We start from the raw sequence: 15,604 nt of genomic DNA, 5'->3' as shown, positions 1-15,604 counted from the left end.
TGCTGTGACTTGGATCAGAGGAGTGCTTGCACGTGACATAGAGACAAGGGTCTCCTCAGAGCTTCCCCAGACCAAGCAAGCTCGGTGCTGTGGCTCTAATCACATCAGCACTTGCCCAGGACGCAGAGACAGCTTGTCAGCTCAGGGCTCTGAGCTGTCCCACAGGCACACTCCTGGTGGCCCTGCTGGCCTTCAGCAGGCAAGATGTGTCACATTACACCAGAGCACTCACCCAGGCACAGGTACGAATAGGATGAGAGTGAGCTGGGGGATGACGCCAGCTCAGCGCCACGCAGTCCTTCCACAGCCCCCTTCCCCGTCCTGCCACGGGGTCAGAGGGTTTCTTTGCAGGCACCATGTCTGCTGGCTCTGTCAGTACTGAGATGGTGCAGAGGAGGCAGCAGGAGGGAGGGGCCAGGCAGAGGTCCAGAGCCCGGGCTCAGGATCCACAGGAACTGGGTTGATGTGTGACCGTGTTGAGGCTACATGAACTCTCCAAGGACGTGAATGACAGCACAAGAATGCCCCAGGGGACAAAGTGTGCTGTGGTTGTAGCGGAGCCTGACCTCTCCACCACAGATTGAGATGGACCCTGACCTCACACCACAGATTGAGACCTAGAAAGGAGTGAACCATCACTTCGCTTCCCTGCTTTAAGGTGGTTACTAAAGATGGCAAATTGAGGTGCATCATATTGCATGCAGTTGGAACTTAGATTTCTTCTTTCTGTACTTACAAAAAGCTCATCGCTGCGGTTTAGCTGAAGAACTGCAGGTAGCACCAGGATGGCTCATAAGCAAGATGATACCCTGTTGTGTTTTCTAGCCAGAGATACTGATAGAAGAGAGAAGCTGTTTATTGCCAGCATGGCACTTAGTGAGCCCTGGCATTGTGGGTCTCAGCTTCCCGTTTCAGCGCGGTGTGGATTGTGCCTTCCCTTCCACAGACCAGGGGCTGCTGCTCCCAGACCTCACAGATCATCGGTGCCTGACCCATGTCTCCTCTAAACCCACGCTGGTGCTGCCTGTCCAGAGGCCTCTCTTAAGTGTGTTCGTTTTACATCTTATTTAATCTTTTCAGATTCTTCAGAAGATGAGGGCACTTTAGGCACTTTAGGGACTGAGGTTTAGGACCTTGAATAATCATTTGTCAAGGCTGCATAGCTAGTAAGTGGCACCCCGAATTCTCTTTGCTTCCTTCACAGCCACATGGATCCCCTTGGCAGCTGCCCCAGACTCCCTTTTTGGGCCGACAAAACAGCTTGCTCCTAGCCCTCTCTGCCCAGTGTTTGCCGAGAAGACTGTTCGTGTGTGAAAATTGTGTTGATTGGATATTTTTGTAGGAGGGTGTTCTGTTGCTTCAGCCTGGGCAGAGTAGAGTCCCAAGCTTGTCAACACAAGTCTACAGGTCAGCTGTTCACAGGAGGTGTGGCAGTTTTGTCCTGGTTTGCGCGGGGTGTTAATTCTGACGGGCAGTGCTGGGCGGTGCACTACGCTGTTCAGGCCTCATGTTGCAGACTGGTATGTGCCATCTCTGCTTCAGCCCAGGCTGCTAGATCAACCTTTTCTCTGCTTTCACAGGAACACAAATGGGTCACTGTCCAGAAAGCTAGCGGTTTGAGGTCTAGCCAGTGTCACTGTTCTTTCCACGGTATCAAATAGAGTTGCTCATGTGGCATGCAGGTGGACGCCTGGATCGACACTGAGTTTTTCTTTAGGTGCCAGCGTGCTTGATTTGCTAGAGATGAAGCTGGTGGAGCCTGTGCCTGGGCCAGGCCTTTCCTTAGGCCCAGTTACCCAGCCACCCAGCCACTGGCACAGGGGACATGCTTGTGTGTGGGAGACCAACCTTGCATGTGACTGAGTCACACTCCCCGGCTGGGTGCTGAGGCGCTCAGTCGCAGAAATGTGACAAGCTTTCCCCACCCTTCTTGGGTGCGAGGGTTGGTGTCTCGTGCATGGGTGTGTCTTGCTACAGCCCCATGGGTGAAGCTACGCTCCCCTGTTCCTTTGTAATATAACCCCTTGCCCTGTTTAGGATAGAATCTTCCATGGAAGTACCCTTATGTGTGTCCCCTTCTCTTACTATGCCCTTGGGTGTGGCCTACCCAGGTGTCAGTCAGCCTGCTGACAGTGAACATCATGAAGATAGACTCAGTCCCCTGAAACCTGACCCCTTGCTTCATTTGAGTAGCTTCTCCTCAATAAAAGGGCTCAGTGCATGTTCTCACGCTCTCTCTCTTCCTGTGGACCCTTAAGGTCAGAGGAGCCGTCACAGTGACCCCAAAGAAAAAGGTATTTGTGTCTCTTGTGGGGTTATTTTGCGCAGCCCAGTCAGCCCAGTTAAACTGGAGTGACCCCTGACCCTTTTAGTCGTGAATAGAAACCCCACAACTTATGCCCTCTGAGTGCTTTATCCTCTGGAGGTATCTGAAATCTGCCTGCAGTTGGTTGTAGAATTGAGCCAATCTTTCTAATAGTTTGGGGTCCCTGGAGCAGGCTTGGGAAGAGAGCCTGGCACCCCACCACTTTATAAAATGGTTGTAAGAGAAGCCTCCAGTGGAGGCAGCCAGGCCAGGCAGGAGGGGTGCCAGTCAGGAGGACAGGAAAGGCAGAGTTGTAGCACTGCTGTACCTCTCCTTGGTGGGAGCTGGCCATCTCCTGACCTGCTCCCGGCCAGGTGCACTGCATATCTGGGGAGCAAAGGGCCTGGATTGAGGATGCTCCACTAGAGTTTGCCGGGGGGCGGGGGTGCGGAAGGCACACTTCTCTGGCTCAAGCAGGCAAGCAGTGGCCTGGAGGAGGGGCAGCAGCACCACACCCCATGGCCTGTGAGGCAATGTGGAATGGGGTATTAGTTGGCGCGTCAGGACGGGAAACGGCAGATAGCCCCTGACGGTGGCCTGCCACTTGCCTGCGTCTCACTGCCAGTGCAGGACTCCTCTGGACCCTTCTGGGGCTTGTCACTAGGGCCTGGAGTCCTGTCTTGGAAGTGACTTGGGAGGCTGGTATGGGACAGAACCTGGGTGAGGTTCAGCTTCAGGTGTGTCTCTGGTGTTCTCAGTGGTGAGCAGGGAGGGCGGCAGGGAGGGGTGTTTCTCCAAGCCTGGAATGTGGATGCAGAGTGGACGGGCTGCACTCCCTGCTCCACTCCCGACTTTCTGCCTGTCTGATTGTGAGTCTCAGGGAAGCACCGTCTGAGAACCAGAGGGACGAGGAGGGGAAGGCCGCTTGCTCGGCGTCCTGTGAGGGAGAGCCCACACTTAGAGTGTGCCTCGTGTCTGGGCTTCTCTGTCTTCACAGCATGCCTGAGGCCCACAGAGGAGTCGTGGTGTTCACAGAGGGTCAGGGCTCATCGGGGCTTCACAGTAGCAAGGTCAGGGTGGGTTGTATGTGGGCCAGGCCTGGCTGGGGGCAGACTTTGGCTGACCAGTTAATGAAGAAGAACCAGAGAAACACCTGAGGGAGGCCATTCTCACCTCACAGGGTCATGGCTTCAGTACATTTGAATATTGGCAGAGCATGTAGAGCATGTGATTGGCACAAAGTCGGTGCTGTATGTCTGCAAAGTGGTTCTGCCTCTGCCACTTGTTACAGTTTTAATGCTGCCCCTCTGTGATGAGGGTCAGGGCACTCCCCGAGTCAGTCTCCCTCTTCTGTTCCTGCCTTCTTCTATGAACTGTTCCCATTGAGCACCGTTTCTGGTCTTCGTTTCTTAGTGGAAGAACAGAGATGCTTGTGTGGGCTTGGGTGTGAACACCTGTGTTTCCATGCCTGCCCTGCCCCAGGGCTGAGCGGCTGCTTCCAACTTCAAGCAGGTAGGACGCTGCAGTGGCTTGCCTTCACCACAGCTTTCTGGAGCATTCACAGAAACGCACACTTAGGGTGTGAAGGGCTGGCAGGAGCGACCTCGGCTGGCGGCAGCGAGGTCCTGGGGTCAGGCTTTGGTGGGTACCTGCCCTACGAGGAGCAGCATGTCCTCTTTGGGAAATTGGTGATTCTTCGTGTGACTCTCCTGTGTCACCACGGTGCTCACTCTGCTGCCTCTCATATTCTTCTTGCTTCCTGGGTGATCCAGACTCACCGCTTAAGGTATTGCTCAAAGCATGAAGTGCACTTCAGAGAGCTTCCGAAGCTCAGTGTGGGCAGAACGTTTTCGCCTAATACACAGGCTGTTGTTTTGACCACTGCTTGTGCTTATGCTCTGGTCGTCGAAGCACACGCACACGGGGTGAAAACGGCATCCTGTGGTGAACAAACCTGTGAGCCTGGTGTAGACCTTCAGAGTGCCCGCCACACTGTGGGAGGAGAACAAACCTGTGAGCCTGGTGTAGACCTTCAGAGTGCCCGCCACACTGTGGGAGGAGAGCGCAGCATCTTCACCTTGGCAGAGCCAGTTGATGGGGAGGCCTGGAGTGGGGGCTGGCCACAGTCTTGGACTGCTGTGTCACCAGACCCTCAGTGTGCCTCGTGCTAAGTGGCCCAAGGCTGCTAGTTGCTGCAGAGTGAAGGTGGTGGTCTGGCCCTCTGTCACTCTAGAAAAGCAGTTTTGCTTTGGATTTTTTAGGAGGACAGCCATTATATAAGAATAAACACTTATGAAGCAGTGTCTTCCACGAAGGAAGGGCTCTCTCGATAGTCAGTGCCTGCTTATTGTAGGCCCACGTCCCCTCTCTGGGTGAATTTTCGGTGTGTCAGATAGATGATGAAGTTGTCTGCAAACCATCAAAGAAGACTTTTTAGAAACTCTCATCTACCCTTTGCAACAATATGAAAGTAGACAATCTGCTTCTGGTCAATTTTTACCCTAAATGGCAATCTTTGAAAAATGGAGTACATCTGTCTTGGAAATGTGTATGTGGCAACTGTGCCTACAACAGTGAATGGCTTCTTTACTTTATTGGGCCCTGATTTTGCTCACACTACTATTTTGGGGATTCCTGTGTGTTTCTTGACTTGGGTCAGGAGCACAGGTTAGATGCTCCGGGCTTTTGGTCAGGGCTGGTTTTCTGTTCTCTGCTGCCACTGCTGTGGACCTTGGGCACATCATTGAGTCCCCTCAGGCAGTGGTGTTGTCCACTGAGCTGGAATGACCTTGCTCATGTCCATCGTCTTTGGCAGCTGGCCGAGTTAAGTCAACACAGCATTTGCATTACCTGGTTTCAACACGGGTTCAGTTCTGGCTTTTTACACCAAGCCGTGAGTTTCCTGTGACCTTCACAGAAGGTGTTCTTGTAAGGATTCAGCCTTTCTTAATCTTTTGTGGCTTTTCAGAAATTATGAGGTTGATGTTCAGTCTTTTCTCCCTGTTTGGAACATTAGTGAAAATTAAAATATGGTTGTTTTATATGTATTCTTATATTGAGAGTCTTTTTCTGCTCTAATAGATGGTTAATTTTTATATGTTCCATTTATGATTGAGAAAAATTAATTGCATTCAACTCTTAAAAGCTTAACATTTAAAATATTCTCTTCTGGCATTCAGTTATCGAGAATACTGAAGTCTCCTACTATAAGTAGACTTCTCTATTTTCCCTTGTTCTATTAAATTTTTCTTTATATATTTTGGTACAGTTTTAGTAAGTACATGTAAGTTAAGGATTTCTGTATCTTTCTGAAACTTGTATTAAGTAGTGACCTTGGCTCCTTTTGCCTTACAGTCTATTTTGGCTAATATTAACATGGTGAAGTTAGCTTAGTCTTGTTGTTCAGTGTATAATTTTCTATTTTTTATTTTACCCTGGAACTGGGGATTGAGCCCAGGGCACTTTACCACTGAACCACATCCTGAGCCCTTTTTATTTTCTTTTGAGACAGGGTCTTCCTAAGTTGCCAAGGCTGGCCTTGAATTTGTGATCCTCCTGCCTCAGCCTCCTAGTTGCTGGAATTACAGGAGTGTGCCACTGTGCCTGGGTCTTTTTCTATTGTTTTCTCTTTCTACATCCTTAAATTTTGGGGATAGCTCTTGGAAACAATGTTTTGCTGATATTTTAAAATGTGATCTGACAGTTGCTAGTTGATGAATCAGTTCATTACAGTTATTGTTTCTGGTCTTTTGGAATAATTTCTCACATTTTATGTGTTTTGTCCAGTTTTGTTTTTGTCTTTCCTGGTTTCTCCTCCCAGGGTGCTGGGATCACGGGCGTGCGCCACCACCCCTGGTTTTCCTGTTTTTCCCAGTGGTTGTGAATCTTTTTCTGCTCTTCAGTGGCTCCTCTTGAAGGTGGGCTGCTCTCAGTATTCGTGGTCTCCCGTCGAGTGCTGATCTCCCTCCACCCCTCCCATCTTGATACTCTGTTGGCCTGTTTTTAGGTTTCATCTTTGAACCTTTTATCAATACCAAGTTAAACACCATGATCAGCAGCATGGGTATGATCTGTAGGTAGGTGTTTTTCCTAGTTTTGCCACCTGTTTTCTCAGCTGCTTGGCTGTAACTTGAGGCCTTTCTTCTGGGGCCACTCCTGGAGCTGCTTCCGCACACAAACTCAGGGTTGGCTTGTTTGGAAGGCCTGCTCTGGGTGATTGTCCATCCAGTGTGCGGTTCTTGGCGGGCAGTTCGTTTCACTGTGCTCCAATCCCTTCATTCTCTACAGAGGTCATCCTCAGGCCTGGTCAGAATGCTGACCGCCTTGCATGCTTTGTCTTGATCTCAAGGTCCTACATTTTTCTATGACGTATTGGGAAGCGTATTTGGCTTTAATTTAATTTCAATCATGCTTATAAATAGTCCTGCTTCCTAATTCAGAGAGCTAGTGTACTTAATTTTTCTTTAATTCTGGAAAATTCCCAAGTATCAACCCTTAAGAAATTATGTATCCCACCTCTTAAGAAATTATGTATCGTCTGTTTTTTTTGTGGCTCTGGGCCTCTGTCAGCTGGGGGGGGGGTGTTGTGCAGGGGCGCTGAGCTTTGTGCTGTTTTAAACAGAGCCTGCACTTTGTCCTGTGCCACCTCATGTACTGTCTGGTGGCCATTGCGTCTCTCTGCCTCATCCCTTCTGGTTTTCTGTCTCTGCTGCATCTTTCTTCACATTTTTATTCCAAGCAATTAATTCTCATTGGGCATTTCTAATACCAGCTGAAATTTTTTATTTCAACAATTGTAATTTTCTATTTCTAGACACTTCATTTGGTTCTTTAAAAAATGTTCCTGGCAAACTTTGATAGATGCCAGACTTATCCATATCAATATCCATTCAGGAATTGGGGAGTAACTGCAGGTTGGATATGTAATCCTTGGGCTCTCTGTGAGCTGGACTTGGACCTCGGCACCATTGTCCCATTTGAGCACTGTGGCCGTGGGTTGCGCCACGGGGTTGTGTGCTGTTTAGAGTCACACGTCTGGATAGGTCCCTTTGCCTACGGACACCGTGTCAGATGGAGAACTGAGTGAGAGGCTGGGGCTGCCCTGTGGTTGCTAGGGTCAGCCGGTCTTGAGTTTTCCTGGGGGTAGGTCAGATGGTACACACTGGATTGAAGGACCTTGACGTGCACGTGTTCCTCTGCTGTCTGATGCTCCGCATCTTGGCCTGTCCTTCTGGAAAGCAGGTGCCCATGCTCCTGCCACCTTGCCTGCAGAGCCTCCCAGAGGTGTGGTGCCCCTTCACCTCCACCTACACAGAGATGATGGTACTGTGAGGTGGCAGCCCTGACACCATCCTCAGTTCCTTCAGTCACCTTTGTCCCCTTTAGCCGTTAGTATTTGCATCCTGCAGACTTGAGCTGTGTAACCCGTGCACAGCATTATCTCTGAAGCATTTAATAGGCCAGTATGGAAAAGTATTTTAGGCATGGCTCCTCAGACACCCTGTTGTGTACGCCAGGTTATACCTGCATCAGGTGATTGCTTAGTGGAGCTTGATTCTGCCTCTTTCACCTGCTCAGCCTGTGCCAGATGCAGGGAGATGGCTACAGTCTCTAAAAATAGCCCTCAGATGCCTAATGTGCTCATTATGTGGCAGAGCCTGTGGATACCTGCTCCTCCAGCTGGGGATCAGATTATGTCCCCCAGCCAGGGCATTGTTAGCCCTTTAGCAAGCTGACTGCAGCTGCTATTCAGGCTCAAAGGCTCTAATCTCCTTTCAGTCCTCTAAACCTTCACTCCGTAATCCCTTCCAGCAAGCGGTACACTCCATGGCACAGTTGGCCGCCTCAAGTATGCCTCTTCCATTCATTTTGCCCTGATTATCTTTTTATCTCATTAAGTGCCTTTAGCTCTTGTGTTACACGTTAAAATAGATAGACACATCAAATTGGCCTTAAAGATACAACTTGGTATTTTCTCCTTCAACGCAGTGGACTGTTACAGAGTCGAGAGGCTTCATTTCATTCCCGACTCTGGTGCTAATGAGCCATGTGAACTTGGAAAAGTCAGTTAACTTCACTGGGCCTCAGTTTCCTCATTAGTAAAATGGAGAGGCTGGGTTCCTGCAGCGTGATATCTGAGCTCTTCCCAGCTCAGCCGTCTTGTGGCTCTGGGCCTCTGTCAGCTTGGGGGGTGTTGTGCAGGGGCGCTGGGCTTTGTGCTGTTTTAAACAGAGCCTGCACTTTGTCCTGTGGCTGGGCTTCATGCAGAGCCTGTGCTTTGTGCCATAGACCTGACTTTGTACAGAGCCTGTGCTCAATACCGGGGCTCGGTTTATACAGGCCTATGCCCTGTGCTATGGCTTGTTTTTACATGGAGCCTGAGCTTTATGCTGTAGACTTGGTTTTGTAGGGAGCCTGTGCTATGTGCCATGGTGTGGTTTCATACAGAGCCCATGATTTTGCCGTGGGCATGGTTTCTCTCTGAGCCTGCGCCCCATGCTGTGGCCGTGGCTTCAGGCAGAGCCTGTGCTTTGTGCTTTAGGCGTGGTTTTATACAGAGCCCTTGGGCCCTGCCCTCTGGGGGCTCCTAGTCACTGTACTGTTAATTCAGGACAGACAGTTACATCATAGGACCTAATTTCTTGGCAGTCTTAAAAACAGAGATGAAAGGCGAATGCCGCCCTGGCTATTACAGTGTTTTCCTTCTGAAGTGGATTTTTCTTTTTAAAATGCCTTGGTTTCTTTGATATCTGCTGGGTGTGCATTGAAAGCTCTGCTGTAGTTCACACAGCATGGAAATCTTGAGCTTCAGAGCCAGTTTGTACATCTCCGAGGGCATACCCCCTGGTTCTCACTTGGTGCTGTTTATCTTGAGCTTCAACCGCTTCTGAGGATTGGAGTTGCCAATAATGCCTGCCACAGTCCTCAGAGCCAGGGTGCCTCTGCTCATCCAGTTTTGTAGCCATGGGCGGCTCTGGGGTCAGGGTGTTCAGCCGGTGCCTCCTGTGTGCAGAGCACTCCAGTGTTCTGGTTTCAGGTAATGTCTCATGTTTACAGTTTTCAGTGTGGGACTTTTAACTCACTTTGCACTCACCAGATTTTCAGAGCAAGCTCTGGAAAGAAAATTGTATTAGGCGTGGTTTTATACAGAGGCCTTGGGCCCTGGCCTCTGGAGGCTCCTAGTCACTGTACTGTTAGTTGAGGACAGGCAGTTACATCATAGGACCTAATTTCTTGGCAGTCAGAAAACCTAAATAAAAATTTAACATATTAGATATTCCTTAAAGTTTTTTTTTTCTTTTTATTAACTGATTTTTAGAAAAATACATTGATTGATTAGTATTTTGCAAAGTGTCAAGATAGGTCTGTGTCCACCATCCTTGACCTGATCTGTCCCAGCCAGGAGGAACGTCCTTTTTTTACTCTGTTCTTGAACGTGTCCCTACAGTGTTTCCTGGCTTCCTGGTTTTCATTCATTAGCTTTTTAAAAAGGAGTTTGACCTTTATTTTATTTACTTGTTTTTATTGGCGCCAAGGATCGAGCCCAGTGCCTTGTTAGGCAAGCGCCACACCCTGAGCTGCAGCCCAGCCCTTCCTTTCTTTACTTACGCAGTTCATTCAGGGCATGTGACTTGAAGACGACCCGATACAGAATCTACCAACGTTTCCATTGGTGATGGACAGATAAAGAACACGTGGTACATAGGTACGGTGGGGACATTCTCCAGGACGGATAAGGAAAGAGAGGTGTACCTTGGATCTTCAGCCTGTTACTTGTGACAACTGGGATGAACCCTGAGGACCTCATGCTGAGTGCAGTGAGTTGGGCCTGGGAGCTCTTCTTCATCTCACCTGGATATGGAAGCTGAGACCAGCTCACAGAGTAGGGGGATAGTGGTTGTCACCAGGGACAGAGTCAGCCTGGGCACAGGGGAGAGGTTGGTCAGCGGGGAGCCAGCCATAAGGAGTGAGTTCCAGGTAAGTTCCTCGGGTGCCTCCTGGTAACTGGGGTTCATACCAGTGTATTGTGTGCCTGGAAATTGGTGAGAGATAATTTTAGGTGTTTTTCACAACCGCAGCAGCAACAACAAAATAAGTATGTCAGGCACAGTGTGTGTTGCTGGCTCCATGTCTTGTTAATACACTATAAATATATAGTTTTCATTAATTAAAAATAAAGCTCCTTGTACCATACCACCATCTGCTGGGGGGCACAAAGCTATGCACGAGTACCTACTTCTGTGTATGTGCTGCAACAGGAGGTGCCCGTGCTGGACAGTCCATGGCTCTGTTGGCCCCACAGCCTCGGGGGGGGAACTGTGGTGGGCATGAGTCCTGTGGTTGGGGCCTGCTCCTTTGTGCTCCCATCATACAGCGGCTTCCCTGGTTGTGTGCTCACACTTGTGGCTGTCTGTTCAGGAGAGAAGGAACTCTCCATTTCTAAGGTAGATGAGGCCTGGGTGTCCCCGTGACCCCAGCTGGCCCTGTGGGTCTCCATTCTTTCAGTCTTTTTCTTTCTAGTGTGCTGACCAGCCAGCCAGGCCACTGGACACACCCTTGAGTGTGTGCCTCGTGCCTTGTGTGCTACAAAGATGGTCTGTGCAGTGCTTATGGCCTGCGCCTGGCACCGTCTTCTCACACCGTGGCTCCCAGGCATCCTCTCTAGAATGTGGCTGTTGGAGGGCTGCTGCCCCTCTCTGGCTTGTGCCTCTGTGCTGTGCCCTCCCATCCATAAGCTGGCCCAGCCTCTTCTTTCTCCTTCAGCAAGGAATACAAGGTCCACAAGTGGTCTTGGGGTGCTGCTGGGTCCTGTGTCATCTAGGTACCTACTCGGTACTTCTGTGCCACCCCTCCACTCCCGGTCTTCCTGGCTGTGTCCTGGGTGCTCTGTCTTTATAGTGGATAGCTGCTGACTGTCTGACTCCATGACCTGGTCGATATGACTGGGCATGACTTGTGAGTGGCCCAGGGTCAGGGTTCTGCCTGTCAGGGCCCAGCAGCATGGCAGAGCAGGTTCTCACATGGAGTCTCTCTGCTGGAGATAGCATGGCATTCCTGCAGCATTGCGCTGCGCGCTTTTGCCATCGACACCTTCCATGGTAGCAGGGTCCTGAGGTAGTGTGACCCCAAGGTGAGGCTAGCTGCCTCCTCCCCAGCTGAACTCATGACAGGGCCACTCAGCCTCTCATGCTGGGTGGATCCCAGTGTCTTAGGGGCATCACCTGCAGTGCGAGGAGGCTAACTGGGCACCGCACCTCCTGGGTGGGTGTGACGCAGCACCATTGGTTTCTCGCTCATATGTCCTGCTCTTCCCTTGAACCTCGCTGGAGTGGCAGGTCCCTGAGTCTCGACAGTCTGCCTCTTGCACCCTTCCGCTGCCCAGGCAGTGTGCCGTCATCGGTGCACTGGGTCAAGTGGTGCTCCCGGGGTGTCCAGGAGCCTCTGGACTCTGGTGTGACTGGAGGAGGGGAGCTGCCCTGGCTCCACAGCAGCCTGTGGGCTGGTTTCCTGTGCTGTGCACACAGGTGGCTCCTGACCTGATTCTTCACTGGGGTGGGCAGGTGCTTCTGGAGACAGTGTGCAGACATCATGTTCTAGAGGCTGTGAGTCTGCTTTGAGTCCACATCTGGTGCCACATCTGTGAGCAGGCCTCCTGCTTTGTGAATCTTAGTGTAGTCTACAGTCATTGTCTAGGGCCTGCTGCCCTTCTGCAGAGGCCAGTGTGAAGTGATCCAAGCCATGCCCCTCCATCTCCTTGATTCCTGGAGTAGGCGTGTGTGTCCACATCCCAAGAGGCTTCCCCTTGACCTTCCATGGCCACAGACCCAGGACGGACATGTCAAAAGCTGCCCAGTGTGTCATTCGCATGCTACGTGTGTGGGCCACAGAGATGACCACTGAATGGGTCCAAGATCAGGGGACTGTGGGGGGGCCACCTCTGAGCTGTTTGCAAAGCCTCTACTTGGCCTTGAAGCTAAGGAGGTTTGGTCTGCCATTGCAAGTCATTCTGTGGCTTATTACGCAAAGCACATGACTTTAGTCTTATTTGGCCATGGAGGCTGCTCTGTAGCTCCAGAGTTGGGCGTTACCCTTCGGGCTTGGACAGCCCACCCCCTGCCTTACTGGGTAAAGAACATTCTATAGAAAAACCTTTGTGTATCTACCATATAAAAATAAAAACCGTGGGCTCACTATCTACTTCGAGTGTGGAGGCAGGACCTTAAGGTCGCAGAGGCATCACACCCTCGCTTTTTAAAATTATTTGTGTTGTGATTTTTTGCCGTATTTTGTGGCCAGCTCACTACACGTAGCGGGGCACAGCATATCTTGCCTGTGTGGGCCGTGGACGAGAGGACTGTGTTTTAAGCTTTACCTGTGCTTTGCCAGGAGTCCATTTTCTTGGGTGTGCTAAATCTTTGGGCTCTGGACCACTTGCTTTCCAGCTTTGAAAGTTTCCTTCTCTCTCCTCTCCTGGTGGGTTATGTCTTTAGCTCCTCTTGGGCCTGTTCCGGGGGCTTTGGGGAGCCCCTGGTGGGGGTGTGCGTTTGTTGTGGTGTTGCCTTTGGTTGCTCAGTGGCTGTTGTAGTCAACTTTTTTGCTGCTGTGGCCAAAAGACCCAACAAGAACAATTTTAGAGGAAGAGAAGTCTATTTGGGATTCATGGTTTCAGAGGTCTGGGTCCATAGACATCTGACTGCATTACTCTGGCTCCAAGGTGAGGCAGAACACGGTGGCAGAAGAGTGTGGTGGAAGAAAGCAGCTCAGGACATGACAGGAAGCAGGAAGAGACTACTCTTGGCTCATTAGGGACAAAATATAAACCCCAGAGGCACACCCCACCTGTTCCAGTCACCGCCCAGTTAACCCCTCCAGGTGGACTAACGTGCTGACTAAGTTAAGGGGCTCAGACCAGCCGTTTCACCTTTGAGATTTAATGCATTGTCTCACATGCGCTTTGGGGGGACAGCTCACATTTGTTTCATAACATTGCTGACCCCACACTGTCGAGGTAATGACCTCCAGTGTGGCAGGTGGTGATGTGCATGGACAGGGGTGAAGCCTCTTAGACGTCCAGCGTGTCACTTGGGCCTCCTACCTGAGGCAGACTTTGAAGGGAGGCAGCGATTGGAGTGTTTTAGCCTTTGTGATCACAGGAAGTGGTCAAGGAGTTGCATGAGCAGGCAGTTCTGGAATGTAGCTGGGCAGAGTCCTCCAGCACAGGGCCTGGGCCAGGGACGTCGGCCACAGGCTGGTCTATCACAGAACGGCCATTTTCTCCCCCTGCCGCCGTGGTCCTGGTGCTTCCCTTTCTTCTGGGGTCTGTAGTCCTCCATGCCTCAGGTGGGGCGTCTGTCTCTGACCCTTAGGAAGGCGGCCGAGTGGGCCCCTCGGCTGGGTCAGCGCTGCAGGGCTCCCCTGCTCTCCCAGGTAAAGCTGCCGGCTCCCTTTGGGCCTTCTCCTGGCACCCCGGGGCTCTGCAGGGGTGCTGCGTGGCCACGCGTCTCAGCAGGAAATGGACGTCTGTGGAGATGGAAGCGGAAGGCACTGGGCCTCGCCTTCCCCTAGTTGGCAGAGGTGTTAGCATTACCGTGTGGGCACACTGCTCTCTGTGGGATTCCCTCTAAGAGAGAGTTCCGTGTTTTCTCAACACTAACCAAGCGTGCGAGAGGAGCACTGGGGCCCTCCTGCAGGCTGGTGTTTGACTGTGGATGGAGATGGCAGCCAGGAGGCCTCGTGTGCTGTCCTCGTGTCCACTGCTATGGATACCTGTGGCTCACCTGTGGTGTCGAGGTGAGCGACCATCCAAACTAGGTGGGTGGCGTGCTTTCACACTCCTGAGGCCTCCTCCCTGCGCGGGGCCCGCGTGGTGTCTTCCTTCCTGTGTAGGGAAAGACACTGCCAGGTGCATTTTCTTCTGACATCCGACAGGGTGTGTCGTGGTCTTCACTTGATGCTGCTTGATTGCTTAATATTTGGACCTGATCATTGAGGTGGTCTTTAAAAGAGAAAGGAAGGTGTTTAGCACATTTGCAATTTAAAATTAAATGGAAAGCAGAATGCAGAAGGGTCTCTGTCTAGGAATCTCATTCCATCTGGTTTTGTAGAACTTGGACACACTGAGAACTTTCTGGGGGCCAAGTGCTGGCCCCGGCCCTTCTCAGCTTGCTCGCCCAGTGGCTTTTCAGGGGCCGCTGGGAAAGCCAGGTCCCTGGGCCCTGAGGAGTGAAAGGCTGAGCAAGCAGGCTGCGGGGCCACTGGAGGCAGAGCCGTGAGGACACCGTGTTAGTGGTGGTGGGGGGACGTCATGGAGGGGCTGCAGGTGTGGGGCTGCTCTCTGCTGGCTGCCGGGGCGCGAATGGGGTGTCTGTCTTCAGCCTGAGGCATCTCTGAGTGGCCTTGCCCTCTGAGCCAGACGCTCAGCACCTCGGGTGAACTGGGCAGGCCCAGGCGTGGCAGTGTTTCCAGACATCTCACGGGCCCAGCACCTGTTAGGAGGCCCCGAAAGCCGTGAGCAGAGAGACCTGTTTAGTGGCCCCCAGACACGAGCTGCGTGCCTGCTGAAGGTTTCCGCATCCCTTGTTTGGCTCCTATTTTGCAGAGCCGTTGGAAAACAGTGGGAGGAAATTGATTTTGAGGAAATTAAATTTTTTTTGAACCACAATGCAGGCTTTAAATCAAGGACAAGGTGGGCTCACTGCTGCTGTCTCTGGGCGGTGCCTGGAGCTGATGCCGCCTGCCCAGCAGACGGGGCAGCCGCGGCCATGTAAGTGCGCTGTGCTGTCTGCAGACACCCTGCTGACTTTCTCCTCTGTTGCTCAGCCTCCGACAGCCGAGTCCAGGCACGTGCGGCCGTGTGGAGGATGCCCAAGGAGCTGGAGTCTGGAAGCCAGGAGTCCCCCGACGACTCTGCAAGCACCGCCCAGACCCTGGAGCTGCTCTGCCACCTGGACAACACAGCCCATGGCAATGTGGCCTGGTAGGGTGCTGCACGTGGCATAGGCCCAGGACGAGCCTGCACGCTGCTCAGGGCCTCATTCTGCGCAGGGACCACCTGCACTCTTGACAGACGCTGTGCCTCCATTTGTTTTTGTTTGTTTGTTTGTTTTTAGTGTGTGGGGGTCCTTGTTGTGTTCTAGATTAACCTTGCTTCTGGAAGCTCACCATATGCATGGTGCAGAGCCTGTGTCCCTTCTTTTCCTCTTGGTCTAAGCAGTGTTGCCCACAGTCACCTGACAGAATCAGCCTGCCCTGTGCAGCGCTTTCCACAGGTCGTGCCTCACGCCGAGGGCAGCCAGCTCT

General features: G+C 51.7%; 1 protein-coding gene across 1 annotated transcript in view; it reads left to right on the top strand.

Annotated features, from left to right (window-relative positions):
* Positions 1–15,604, top strand: part of Eipr1 (EARP complex and GARP complex interacting protein 1) — a 114,694-nt gene that overhangs the window by 50,436 nt on the left and 48,654 nt on the right. The window contains exon 4 of the mRNA XM_046441173.2: positions 15,125–15,281. Coding sequence (XP_046297129.1) covers positions 15,125–15,281 — 157 coding nt within the window. The remainder of the gene's footprint in view (positions 1–15,124; positions 15,282–15,604) is intronic.

The sequence above is a fragment of the Marmota monax genome, unplaced genomic scaffold (genome assembly GCF_021218885.2).
Source record: "Marmota monax isolate L192 unplaced genomic scaffold, Marmota_monax_Labrador192_F-V1.1 WCK01_AAM20220418_F8-fsc00010, whole genome shotgun sequence".
Lineage (NCBI taxonomy): Eukaryota > Metazoa > Chordata > Mammalia > Rodentia > Sciuridae > Marmota > Marmota monax.
Note: the sequence above shows the minus strand (reverse complement) of the source record. Positions and strands in the feature narration are given on the sequence as shown.